The 14,420-nt window shown below is 48.9% G+C and overlaps 1 protein-coding gene across 2 annotated transcripts in view; it reads left to right on the top strand.

Annotated features, from left to right (window-relative positions):
- Window positions 1-765: 765 nt before the first annotated feature.
- LOC146035214 (carboxyl-terminal PDZ ligand of neuronal nitric oxide synthase protein-like) overlaps window positions 766-14,420 on the top strand; it is an 86,604-nt gene continuing 72,949 nt past the window's right edge. The window contains exon 1 of one of the 2 annotated variants that reach the window (XM_083158541.1): window positions 766-1,156. In XM_083158541.1, coding sequence (XP_083014667.1) covers window positions 1,052-1,156 — 105 coding nt within the window. In that variant the 5' untranslated portion in view covers window positions 766-1,051. The remainder of the gene's footprint in view (window positions 1,157-14,420) is intronic. The other variant, XM_083158540.1, reaches the window with a different exon arrangement.

The following is a 14,420-nucleotide window of genomic DNA, read 5'->3' on the forward strand; positions in this document are numbered from 1 at the left end:
GCCTATACACGTGCCCACACCAGTTGCCAACATTAGTACACTCACACTTTAGTCTGCTGCTGTCCTGGCAGCTCAGCCTCTCCTGTGTCTCTCTTCAGTCTTGCTCCATCATAGCCCCGCCCCTCCGTCCATGTATCCCCGCCCATCCACCCGTGTAGCCCCGCCCCTTTTAGTTCGTACTGCTGCCCTGATGTTTAGGAGTCTGGAGGGAACTCTGTGCCTCCGGCAGCCTCAGAGACAGCAGGGGATGCAGAGCAGGGACAGTAGCGCCTCTCCTGCCCTGCTTTGCATCCTCTGCTGAGCGGGTAGCGCCGGCCCTGCATTCCTATTACATTTCACCCTCTCTGTCCGTTTTGAATCGGTAGCAGCTAGTTCCCCTTCGCCGTAAGGACCTGGGGAGGAGAGGGGGCGGGAGAGGGGGCGGGAGAGGGGGCGGGAGAGGAGGAGCAAGGTCAGAACAAGACAACTTTTTTTGAGCCGACATGTGCCGACAGGCGGTATTTCATGCCCTACCATCCACTAGGGCGTGGAGGAGGTTATTAAAGCTGTGGCGAGCGAAGCGAGCCACCGTGCCCGAAGCATTGCGAGCGAAGCGAGCTATGCGAGGGTCCATTTGGGTCCCTTCTTCTGAACTTGCTCCTCCTCTCCCTGCCCCATCTCCTCCCCAGGTCCTTACGGTGAAGGGGAACTAGTCTCAACCGTTTTGAATCCCTCTGGTAACAATTGGGATGAGCCCGCCTTATTCCCTGATCTGATTGGCCGGCTACAGCACGTGACAGAACTTTAAGCCAATGGGCGGCGACTCTGTGCCCGGAGATCGCAGCGAAGGGGCCGGAGATTCTCATTCAAATCACCGCAGCCCGAGAGCGGCCGGAGCGGGCTTGTTCTCCTACACCCGGAGCCAGGGACAGCCGGGCGTAGCACCGCCATGAGCCGGGCGCAGCAGACACACCGAGGGGGCTGAGCGGGGTCCCCAGCCCAGAAGAACACCGGAGCCCCGCATCGGGCCGCCCCCAGGAGCCGGGCGTGCTGCCCGGGGGTTATAGGGACCATGCCGGTGAGGAACAGGTACAACCTAGTGGATGATGGATGCGACTCCCGGGTCCCGCTGCACAATGAGGAAGCCTTCCAGCACGGCATCCACTTCCCGGCCAAGGTGAGCCCGGGACTCCGGCTGTCTCTATGAGCTGGCTATCTCTATTACCTGGCCACCTCCTCTGCTGTCTCTGTTACCTGGCCACCTCTCTGCTCTCTCTGTTACCAGGCTGTCACAGTGCTGTTTATATTACCTGGCTGTCACACTGCTGTCTCTGTTACCTGGCTGTCACACTGCTGTCTCTGTTACCTGGCTGTCACACTGCTGTCTCTGTTACCTGGCTGTCTCTGTTACCTGGCTGTCACTCTGCTGTCTCTGTTACCTGGCTGTCACTCTGCTGTCTCTGTTACCTGGCTGTCACTCTGCTGTCTCTGTTACCTGGCTGTCACTCTGCTGTCTCTGTTACCTGGCTGTCACTCTGCTGCTCTTTAGCCAGCTCTCTAGTGTCTCTTGCTGCTGTTTGCTCTCTAGTGTCTCTTGCTGCTGTGGCTGTCTTTGCTGCTATGTTGCTGCCTGTGTGTCTCTCTCTGCTTGCTCTTACCCACCCTATCACCTCCACGATGTTGGGAGAGCACTACCTCTGCCTTGTCCTGTCACTGAACATTGGGTTGCTGGCTCTTTCTCTGCTCTCTTACTTACGCTTCTCTTTCTCTGCTCTCTTACTTACGCTTCTCTTTCTGCTTCTCTCTTAACCCACCCCACCTGCTCACTGTTGGGAGAGCGCTACCTCTGTGTTGTCCAGTCACTGCGTCTGTGTCATCCCCTAAGAACCTTTGTTGCAGAATCTGTGCTGTGGTTTGTTCTGTACTCAGCGGCAGGGTCTGTGTTGCCGGTCTCTGGGGGAACAGGGTCTGTGTTGCATGGTCTGTGTTTCCTGGTGGCAGGGTCTGTGTTGCACGGTCTCTGTGGCAGGGTCTGTGTTGCACAGCTCGTGTTGCCCTGTGGCAGGGTCTGTGTTGCTCAGGGGCAAGGCCTGGGTTTCCCGGGATCAGGGTCTGTGTTGCCCGGTCTCAGGGGCATGGTCTGTGTTGCACGGCCTGTGTTGCCCTGTGGCAGGGTCTGTGTTGCCTGGTCTCGGGGGCAGAGTCTGTGTTGCATGGTCTGTTTTTCCCAGTGGCAGGGTCTGTGTTGCCCGGTCTCAGGGGCATGGTCTGTGTTGCACGGCCTGTGTTGCCCTGTGGCAGGGTCTGTGTTGCCTGGTCTCGGGGGCAGAGTGTGTTGCACAGTCTGTTTTTCACGATGGCAGGGTCTGTTTTTCCCAGTGGCAGGGTCTGTTGCCCGACCTTTTTTGCCCAGTGGCAGGGTCTGTGTTGCCTGGTCTCAGGGGCAGAGTCTGTGTTGCACGGTCTGTTTTTCCCGGTGGCAGGGTCTGTGTTGCCCGGTCTTGGGGGGGGGGGGGGGGCAGGGTCTGTGTTGCACGATGGCAGGGTCTGTGTTGCACGGTAGCATACACACCCTGCCAGTGCTCTCCCTGATACTGTTTTCTGGTCTGATGATGCAAGAAGCATATATGTAATATTAACCGAATGCCGTATATCTGGCAGATAACTCGCACGCGCTTTATTTTTCCTGTAATCTTTAATAACTGGGATAAAAATACTTCTGAAGGCAACACTAAACAAACTTCATTCTGTATATTAATCAGCCTCAGCAAACACATTGCATTGTGTACATGCCGGAGTCACTTTCCTACCACAGTAATCCTACTTTTCCTCACTGTTCTGTGTGTTACCCAAAGGCTCATTGGTAGCTCTGGTTTCCTTGTAGGATTACCGGAGAAAGTGTGCATTGGGGTGAGGGCCAGCCGCTGCGCTCTAGTGTGTTACTGATGGATAATCAGCCCCAGTCTTTGCATGATTATACACTTAGAGCTGCTTTTGCCTCGCACTTACATTTGAAGGTGGGTGGGCTATCCCCTGTCCTATCGGTCATTGTTTCTGGGGCTCTCGGGGACCAAATGTAAATCCAACGTGTCACACATTATCCACCACATTTAGGTCAATCTGGTCCGAGTGATGATGTGTCGCCGGCATGGTGAGATGTGATAATCGGTAAACTAGTGACCACTCTAGCACCTGCTACCTTTTGAAAACCCATTCAGTTCCTGCTCACTGTCTGCTGTGGTGTTTCTAGCACAGGTCTGGTTTGCGTATCAGTGATGATATACAGACCACACTGTGCTAGAAGCACTACAGCAGACAGCGACACCCCAGGCAGGGAAGAGGAACTGCGTGGGTTTTCAAAGATAGCGGGTGCTAGAATGAACGTAAACTAACTGTTGCCATTAGTTGATCATCGTTTTGGATCTTCTGATGCTGGGCATGGGGAACAGACACCGCCCCACCTCACCCTTGCAGTATGTACCGCTGACCCTCACTATCAAATTTCTGGTAAAGAGAATAAAAAAAAAACCCCAGAAAAACAACAATATAAATTGTGGAGAAAAAAGTCGACTTGAGTTGACTTTAGTTGACCTTGCTGCCTGTCGACCTAGTGTTGTCGACCCATTGCTTGCTGAGCACAATGTTATCGGTGCGGGGTACCGGCCCTGAGGCATGGCGAGCGAAATAGGAACCTAATTGGAGGTCCATGGGCTCCAGTCTTCAAGTTGATACTCAAAAATGAGAAAAACTAACGTTTTTCCGGTGTCAACCCTTTCAGTTGACCTTGTGCATGTCGGCTCATGGAAGTCCATTTTACCCCACAGTGCTGTGTATGGATGATATCGGCTGCAACAGATCTCTTAGGTGACTGAAGCTATGTATATTTGTATAGATGAGGCTGACTGATGTACAGGGCTCTTGTAGAGGCCCAGTCGGCGGCTGCATGATCAATGATTAGCTTCTGGCCCAATTACATGGTTCATAGGCCTGTTATAACAGGAAACGTGAAAGAAGCTGCTGTCTCCAGCACCCTGGTAGGGGCGGAGCCATGGTGGAAGGTTCATTGTGCCTACGAACTTTGCTCAGAATTGAAAGCAGATTGTAGATTATAAAGGACTCTACGAGATTCATGCGTTTGAAAAAACAAATAGTGCACCTGTTTCCCAATTAAGCAATAAGTAGAATTCTTGAAAGCCACTTCTATACAGTATATTGCTGTTCTAAGTGGTTTGCACCTTCCCTGGTTTCCCTAGTTGCTTATATACAAGTAGGAATAGCAAGGTGGCCATTTAATATGTTCCGCTTACCGCAGTCCTGTGTTATCTGTCAGGTTGTGTGTTGTCGTCCCCCATTGACAGCGGTGAGTGGATGTCACTGTTCTCATATACTGTAACATGTTACTATAAGCAAGGCTGTGCGCTCTACCACCTGGCACTGCTGGAAAGCGACCAGCCTGGCTATGGCTGTGTGTAGTCTCTGGTCTCCGAATATCCTCTGTGCTGTGTCCGTTACAAATCCTTTCAGATCCCCAGGGAATAATAGGCGCAGCACAATCTGCCCGGGAACGGATGAATGAAAGAAATTCCAGACATCATTAAACCTTAATAACCTCCCTTTTATAGATGCGCTCTATCATATGCAGACAGCATATTAATATCTGCAGACAAAACACAACGTCTTCAGTAGGGAAAGTTCTTATACAAGGCCGCAGTTCTTTTTTTATTTGCTTCTGATTCGTGCTGTAGCTCCTCATTCGCTTCTGATTCACACTCTGACCCCTTCTGATTCATGCTCCAGCTCCACATTTGATTCTGATTCACACTCCAGCTCTGTCTGCATTTGCATCTGATTCATGCTCAAGCTTCATTTGTATTCACTTCTGATTCACGTTCTGGCCACTTCTGATTCGTGCTCACGTTCCGTCCGCATTTGCTTCGGATTCAAGCTTCTGCTCCATTTACACGCTCTAGCTCCTCGTCCACCTCTTGTCATGGCAGAATAATACCCCTTTTACACCAAGGAATAACCCAGGTTGGACCCAGGTCAGTGTTGGTGTAAAAGGGGCCAACCCAGGTCCAGTAACACTGGTTTCTTACCCAGGTCCTGACCAGGGTTGAACACTGGTTGGACCTGGGTCGTGGGCGGTGTAAATGGTCCCAACCCAGGTTGGGACATCCGGGTAGTGCTGAAAGGATACCAGAAGTGCTGGACGCCTTTCCACAGTGCGCTGCAGTGGCAAAAGACAGCAGCCAGGAAGGATACGGGCAGTGCACACAGAAATCATAATTGGATGCAGTATCATTTATATTTATTATTATTATTATTATTATTTGGGGGGCTGGGGGGTGTCACATGGGTGATGCTGCACTTTTACACCGCTTTGTGTGCTTGAGCACTAAATAAAACTTTGTGAAAAAATATTTTACAAAATAAATAAACCAACATTCTTAAATGCTAACTAGTCATGTCTCTTAATTTTTATTTTAAATCATTGAGGGAAGGTTGGCTGGCAGTTAATCAGTACTAAAATGTACATTTTTAATGTCGTCATCCATAGGGAAAAGCAGTGCTGACCCAGGTTCAGTGTAAACGGCGCAGACCTGGGTCACAGTGCTGTGTAAATGGGGTTTGAAGCTGGGTCCAACCCTGGAAACTCCTGTGTTAAAAGACCAGGGTCAGACCATGGATTTTGCATGCTTTAAGGTCCCCATAAGGACTTACATACAATTTTTTTTTTTTGCATAAAATGTAGGAGCTGGTAGAGGACGTCAAGTAAAATCTTATTTGATACTTCGGAGTCAGGTGCTGCAGTGCACCTGCTATGTGTGACTGATGAGTCCGATTCCGACTCCTCTTATGTTCTGACCGACTCTAATCTGATGCGCACGGGACCAGGCAACAGATCGGATGACGTACACATGAGATTTGGGCCTATTTTCACCCGATTTCTCAGCCCAGTCCATCAGGTGAGCCTTTTATAGGTGACTGAGAAGCTAGCTGAATATGCAGTCTTGTAGCTTTAGAGGGCAGTACTTCTATAGCCTGAGGCAAACTTACTTTTAGTGTGTTTTTGACTACACTTTATCCTTTCTGTTGTTGGACGTTGTTCTGAGTCCTGGACCCACTTGTGATTGCACTGCTGTGACCTGTACTCCAGCCCCTCTGATTGCGGATGGGAGTCCTCTCTGCAGACGTGCTCTGCGGTTTTTAATTCTGTGATTGCTAATGACATCCTCTGAGTTTCTTTCCAGAGAGTACAGAGGCATTTTGTCTGGCGTAATCTGTCATGTCAAATGTAACAGCGATTGTCTGCGCTGATTAATAATCGTACACTTGGGCCTGCCTGAAGGAATTGGGAGTACTGACACTTACTGCTCATTCAGGAGACACTTTGCATTTAATTCTCATGATGTACCATGCGTAGTGGAAGACATGCTGAATCAAGTGCTGCCTTTAACCCTTTGAGTGCTGATATCCGCTAAAAATACCAGCGTCGCTAAAATTTGTTATATAAAATAGAAAAAATGTTGTTTAAACAAAAATTATATTTCCTATATAAGGTAACAATTACAGGTCGTTCTGAGGAATAAAAAGTATTGCTAGCCAATTTTCAAACCTATTTTGACAGATTCATTTGGCACTCAATGGGTTAATGAGAACAGAACTTCTGTGTGGGGTGGATGAAAACGAGGCGAGAAAACAATTTATTATTATTATTATTATTTCAACTCAAATATGTGGCGGCTCATTGACTCTTGTTCAGTGTAGCATAGTGTGTGTGTTTTTATATGCAGCAGTCCCAAAAAGAGGTGTCTCTTCCTCCTCCAAGTCCTGGGCTGCGACCACCGATGATTTCAAAATCAATTTTTTTTTTACCCCACTACAGATTTTTTGCACTATCACTAAATATATATCTTCCCCCCCCCCCCCCCCCCCCCCAAGGTGCCAGGACACGGAGCATAGCTCCACCCCCAAGCTCTCCTATTGCGATTGGCCAATAGGCCAGTCAGCGACAATAGATGACCATCAATAGTTTGAATCATAGATGGTCATCTATTACATGTTGAGGACCAATCCCAAGCCACACTCCTCCTTTTCTTTTCTTTTTTTTCTTTCTTTGATTACTCACTCTACATACATCCTCCATTCCCACTCATTGTACAGCAATGGCTTAGATGACTAGTGTACACTGTGAAATGGCTGCCTGGAGCGGACACTACGGCTCCTTTATACTGGAGCCGTAGTGTCCGCTCCAGGCAGCCATTTTACGGTGTACACTAGTCATCACCTAATCTCCACTGGTATTACATCCCATCTCCTCTTTAAGCTGGTTATGTTCAGCTCATGCAGTCTTGTATAAGTCATGTAACATGGTCCATGCACCATTTTAGTCATATTCTAGTATAACAGGCAGACATGTAGGTAGGAGGGCCTTACTCACAAGTTTTCTATCGGGTAATAAGCAGTGATACCCAAGGGTGGGTGTTATCTGTTGCACAATGGTCCACCTAATTATAGTGGATCTCGGTGGTCTGTATGATAAGGTGAACCAGCAATGCTTACTTGCCTACCTTAAGGTTCTCCTCAAGCTTTTCTGTGGGGTGGTGCAGCGCTTGTAGTCATTAAGCCCCGCCCTTTCCTTTAAATGCTGTGATTTGCGACTCTTTTGGAGGGTACTAAATTACACGATTTTCATAATTTTTGCATAATCCCTCCCCAAAAGCGCTGCAAATGCTGGTATTTGACAGGGAGAGGGTGCGGGGACCCCACTAATTGTGGCAGGCTTGCCCACCCTTCTGGGAGGCCTGAAGGGGGAGCTGATTTTCTGGCTCCTCCTGGCCATTCTGGAAGGGTAGGTAAGTATGCAGCAATGCTGTCCTGGGGTCAGGAGGATGGAAAGTTAGAGAGAAAATTAAGTGGGTATATGTGTGGGATGTACAGTAAGGATGTGATTGGATAGGACCGATTATGTGGGCGGTTCTGGAATCTGATAAGCTGCCTGAAGAGGTGAGTTCTCAGGGTAGGTCCAGAGACTAGAGGAGAGTCTTATTGTGCGTGGGAGGGGATTCCACAGAGTGGATGCAGCCCGAAGAAAGTCCTGCAATATATGTTACATCTGACCCCCCCTGCAGTCAGCGCTGTAGCTAGGTGTCACGGTGCCCAGAGCAAGGGCATGTTTCGCGCCCCCTTCCCCCCGATTTGTAGTAGGCGGGGCTCCTGCGTGGCGAAAAGTGGACGCGGCCTAACATTATACCACACACCGTAATGCCCATTGCACATAAAGCCACATGCTGTAATGCCAATTACACATAAGGCCACACATGATCCCCATTATAACAAACCGTAATGCCTATTATACATCTGACACATAAGTCATGCTCATTGCTAGGAACTTCATGCTCGATGCCAAGGAGGGGACACGGAGCTGGTCACCCTGGATGTAGGCACTTGAAGGGCAGAGGGAGAGGACAGTGCTGCTGCCCACCTGGCGATTAGAGAACTTTAGGCATGCCCAGCCCACCATTGAACAGAGGAGAGAGGATGCCAGTAGTGCGCCTCTCTAATCTCCTTGGCTCCTGAAGCTGACGCTCACTTGAGCCATCCTCCCCCTACAACCCTGTAGCTACCGTGCTACAGGTGACCCTTAATTGCAGGACCAGCTCAGGGGCCAAAGTGTCCCCCCCCCCCCACCCGACAGGCAATCGCTCCCTTTGCCACCCCTTGTGTCTGTCCTCCTCTTCCTCCCTGTGTGCATTCATTCAGTCCCCTTGCCGCTTAGCAGCGGCACTGCGTGACACAGTTGTCTGGACAGGAGTCGGGACACACGCTGCTGCAGCTGCAAACACAGACTTGCGAGAGTGTCAGCACAGCTCCACAGTGGTGGAGGACTGCTGGCTGTGTCCCGACTCCCGTCCTGATAACTGTCACGCAGTGCCGTCGCCTCTATCTCATCCACCCCACCCGTGCACCCGCCGCAAAATAAAAAAGGGTATTTGTGTGTCCAGGCCCCCTGAACCCCCTCCCTCTCGGCGCCGCGCTGATGCATCAGGGAGCACACCATCCACCGTCCTGCAGGAGCACACTGCATGCTATTTAAAATCACATCTCCCGCTGGATCGCTCTAGCAAATACGCATTCGCGGTCCAGCACCCACCAGTTGATTGGCTGCTGGACCGCAAGCGCCTATTGGCTAGCAGTCCAGCGGGAGACGTGAATTTTAAATAGCACCACGTCTCCCCTACACAGCCGGTAGCTAGCGGGGGAGACGAGAGTGCAGGGGAGCGGACGAGCTGGCGGTGCCAGCACGGCTCCGGCGCCATAATAGCTTCCAGCGCCCGGAGCTGGTGCTCCACCGGCACCGCCCTCGCTACGCCTCTGCCTGCAGTGCACATGGTTTTGTCCATTAGAGAATTTGCTTTTGCAAGTGAACCAGAATCAGGCCCATAGTTTCAGTACCCTGGCTCTGAGTGATAGATTGGGCAGCATGTTCAGAGTATATTGTGTGTTCAGTGCTGCAAAAACATTGTAATTAAGCCTTCATGCCACTTTTTATAGTTAAGAGACGTAAAGGGCAAAACGATGTTCTCAGGGACTTAGTAAGTGGCCCCGGGTGCTGAGGAGAAGCCACAATTGAGCGTTATAGTACCAGCAGAGTGTTATTGTGCAGCCCAAACTGTAGGGTAACCCATTCCTGCATAAATCTGTATAATATTTGGAATTGGGGCCAAATGCAAGGAAGCTGCATGTGGAAAGGAGACGCTGAGCTGCATAAAGAAATGTTTGGATGGGGGATGGTGGTTCTCTTTGCCCAGAGTGCCAGTTACTGTCATATTATTGCACTGTATGTTCCTCAGATGTCTACAAGTGCAATCTTTATGCCATGAGCTGCCCTCTGCAGAAATTAGGGTTACAGATTACCATGCATGCATATGCAAAGCAAAATGCAGCCCCCTCCCAGTGCAGGGGGGATTGTGAAGTTGGGGACATGCTCTGATGACCAGGATGCATTTCTTAGTTGCCATGGCCACCAAGATTTGTCCAGCCCAAAGTTGATATCCTTTTCCAGTCACAGACTAACCAGCTGCTTAGACTGTGGCTGCACTGCACCCACCCTGTACCATCCAGTTAAACTCTAACTGCTTTTTATAATATGTGATGTCACCATTACATCACACACTAACCTGCTACATTATAGACTGTGTGACTGCACTGCGCTCACTCTGTGACATCACCATCCAATCACACACTAACCTGCTACATAGGCTGTGTGACTGCGCTATGCTCACTCTGCTTATGTTTGAGTTGACCGTCCCGGGTCCACAACCCTGCAACCTACCAGGGTTATTCCTCAAACCTTCAACCGGTCAGTACCCCGGTTTTTGTGTGCAAGGTATGACCCTGGTCTTGATTCGGTTATGCCTAAAAGTAATGACTTGGTTGAGGACAGTAGCACCTGGAGATTACATTATCCCCAAGTGGGCACTGTAAGACTGGATGACCTGATCGGAGGTGAAGGGTGATGACCAGGAATACATCCCAAGCATTAACCTGTGCTCAAGGTCTCTGGTCCGAGCCAGGATTAAGCTGTGTTTTAAGTCTGTAAGGGGTATTACAATAGATTGTTTCCCTGTTTCCTCATCTGCTTGCCTAGTATCCTATTGGATCTATTTACTAAGCCTTGTATAGAGATAAAGGCCCTTATTCAGATCTGATCGCAGTGCAAATTTGTACTCAAAATGGACAAAACCATGTGCACTGCAGGTGGGGCAGATGTAACCTGTATAGAGTTAAGGCCCATACACACTTGAAGATTTTTATTTCAAAAGACTTTGCCAAAATCTGTGATAAGGCCCATACACACTGGGCGACTGAGCTGAAATTCGCTCAAAACAGGAGGTCTGCCGGGCTGAAAGTGGGTAATCTTTCAACACGGCAGGCGCTCACAGCAGATTTAACCCAAAATTAACTCTCTGCACATGTTACATCTGCCCCACCTGCAGTGCACATGGTTTTGCCCATTTTCAGAACAAATTTGTACTGCGGTCAGATCTGAATAAGGGCCAAAGTACCAGCCAATCAGGTAACAACTGTCACTTTCCAAAAACAGCCTGTAACATGGCAATTAGCAGCTGGTAGTTTATCTCTCACCAAACAAAACTGTTCCTTTCCGACAGGGGTAATATCGGCACTTACCTATTCAGTGCAGCTGTTAACGACCGCATTGAAGGGTGTCAGATCCGACTTCTTTAAAGCTCTATACACGCGCTTAGATTTTTCCCTGTTTTCGATTCGATTTTGCTTATAGAAGGTTTTTGTGTCACTTTCGATCTGCATTCGATTCGATGCGCGCTCCCGTTTTCTCAAAATCTAACAGAAACATCAGTACTCTTTACCTAGAAGGGCACCCACGATTTTGATCTTGGGCATCGCCTGGTAAAAAATTGTGTCGGTCGCATCGCATGCGACCAAAAAATCGCATGCGATGCGACAGACGCGATTACCGCGATTTCCCATAGGGAATAATGTTAAATGTCCCAATTGACACGATTTTCCATAGGGAACAATGTTAAATGGCCAAATAGGCACCCTGAAGTGTGAAATGGCCCCCCCAATTTTTTTTTTTTTTTTTTTTTTTTTTTTTTTAAATATGTTTTATTGAGCCTCATGTATCAACATTGTTACAAACATCAGAATTAGATATAGAACAGTATTTTATGAGGATCAATTCACAATTTTCAAAATTATCCAAAGGCCCCCCCAATTAACGCCACCCTACGATCAACGTCAACCCGAAGCAGGCGAGCGCAGCGGTACGCATCGTACGACCTTTTCATACCCCCACTATCCACGTCGGCGTGGAGTTGAGAATAGAAAGTGTGGCGAGCCACCGAGCCCGAAGCGTGGCGAGCGCACGCAGACACCTGTGAAGCCCGCGAGGACGCGTATACCTGTGAAGGTGTCCGCTGCGCTCGCCACGCTTCGGGCTCGGTTACTCGCTGCGCTTGCCACACTTTCTATTCTCCACGCCGACGTGGATAGTGGGGGTATGAAAAGGTCATAGGACGCGTACCGCCACCCCTCGCGTGCTCGCTGCGCTCGCCACGCTTCGGGTTGACGTTGATCGTGGGGTGATGTTAACAATTGGAGGGGCCATTTCACACTTCAGGGTGCCTATTTGGCCTCTGTGGGCCATTTAACATTGTTCCCTATGGAAAATCGGGTCAATTGGGAAATTTAACATTGTTCCCTATGGGTAATCGCGTAGGTCGCATCGCATGCGATTTTTTTGGTCGCATGCGATGCGACCGACGCAATTTACATTTTAACATGTATTTCTATGTAAAATCGCGGGCATTGGTCGCATTGCATGCCATTATAATGGCATGCGATGCCCGCGATGGGCGCCCTTCTAGGTAAAGAGTACCGGAACATCTACTGTGCAGCCAAGGAAATCTCGAATTCGATCCAGTAAATCAAATGAGTACATTGTGCCTACATTTCGAAATCAAATCGAATGCAAAAGTACAGATCTAATGCCAGATCTAATAGAAAATCAAATCTAACATCAAATCTAAGTGTGTGTGTGTGTGTACGGGGCTTCAGTCAGATCAGCTTTGTCGGAAACGGACGCGGATTGTGCAATCCACGGATGTTTTTTGACAATCCGGCGCCGTTTTTTGCTAATCCACTGACTTTCTAACACTTGGCAGCCGGAACATTGTATTCCGACTGTCGAGTTAACTGTTGAATCAGACTAAAGCAGCCGATTTGTCAGGATGTTCCGACCGTCAGAATCCTGGATTTAATGGTTCTAGTTTTACTTTGTGACAGATGGATCCTCTACAATACACAGTTTGTTTATTAAACTTTCAGAGCCCACCGACCAGAACGTCACCGAGGCCGCCTCTCTGGAGAGCCCACAGTGGGCCAGAGCCAGTGGCGCAGCCAAATTGTTTCTGGTCTACCGCATCACACACAGGCAGCTGTGCCTGAGCCTCCTTAGACATTGTTACTGACCATCTGTTACTGTCGGGTGGTAATCTGGGAGCCTCTCTGCGGGGGTGCGCCAGCCTCACGCCTGACTCTTTTTTTTTTTTTTCCATCTTGGGAACTGTGCCACTTTTAGCAAACTTTCTCCTTGCCAAGACCAAGTCATCACTGTCGCATCGCTGGCATGCTGTCCCCGGCTGCTCATCAATCCCAGAATAAGCGCTCGGTGCCCAGAGCTTGGGTACTGCAAGATCCTGGTCCGGCACCTTGTGTCATTTCTAGTAAATGGTTTTAAATAGCATTCGTCTAGTCTGCAGCCAACTGGGTATAAAAATAGTGGGCGGATAATAAAATGATGCAGCTGACGGTTATTTTGGAGAACGGTCTGTATCTGGGATAAAAGCAATGGGGGTATATTTACCCAGTGGGGGAGGATTATCCTAGCCACAGTTTGTCAGCAGGAATTAAAAGGGCAATAATACATATGCAAAGCTAGGAGAGATTCCCCCCCCCCAATAAACTGGTTGTGCAGTGTAAATGATTGCCGCTTTAATAAAAACTGGAGATTTCTTACCAAGTCTCTCACTTTCTGAATCTCTCCCGTTATTAAATTTCACCCAAGGTCTTATTTGGGTCTGACGTCCTGTTCCAGCGAATGTTTCCTACTCTGCAGAGTGATTATCGGTTCAGCAGCTGCACTTTATTTGGACGTAGGACAGATCATTTTTATCTTGCGTGCTTAAGGAATTCTGTAAAACAAACTGCACCTGAAAGTAATCTGTCTTGGCATGCCAGGCCGGAGTGTTGTGCCGCACTGGATATATTACCATAAGAAACATTCAGAAAAATGCGGCCCTGGGGTGTTTTATTATACAATGAATGATTTTGTGCCACCATATCGTGCAGGAAGGATTTATCCATTCCCATGTCCTTCTGCCATGGGAGCTTGCAGTCCCATTTCTCCGCAGGATCTGCCTAGAGATGGTCTCCCCAACTTTTAACGCTAGGGCAGTGTTCCCCCAAATTTGGTCCTCAAACCTCAGACTGTTTGCGTTTTAAGGATGACTTCATTTTTTACTTCCAGTCATTTTCACTTCACAGTGTGCGCTCAAACATGGATATCCTTAAAACATGGATGAGGCCTTGGAGGACAGCCTTTGGGAAATACGGCTGTTGGAGGAGGGGGGGGGGGGGCTGTTTTATTCGCTAAATTGACTTCATTTTAGTCAGTTTATATATTGTGAGGGTGGCACGGAGTTTTGTTTTACCCAAAACTTGCACGGAGTTCTGTTTTACCCAATGAACCTTTCTGAGTTTGTTGTTCCCTAAAAACAGTGGTTCCTGGATGTTGTCCTCAAGGCACACACAGTGCAGGTTTTAAGGATAGCCCTGCTTTTGCGCACAGGACTAAATGGGTGATTCTGGTTGGCTTGGTAAGCTGAAAAGATCAC

This window comes from Crinia signifera, chromosome 9 (assembly GCF_055691185.1).
Source record: "Crinia signifera chromosome 9, ASM5569118v1, whole genome shotgun sequence".
In the NCBI taxonomy this organism is placed as follows: Eukaryota; Metazoa; Chordata; class Amphibia; order Anura; family Myobatrachidae; genus Crinia; species Crinia signifera.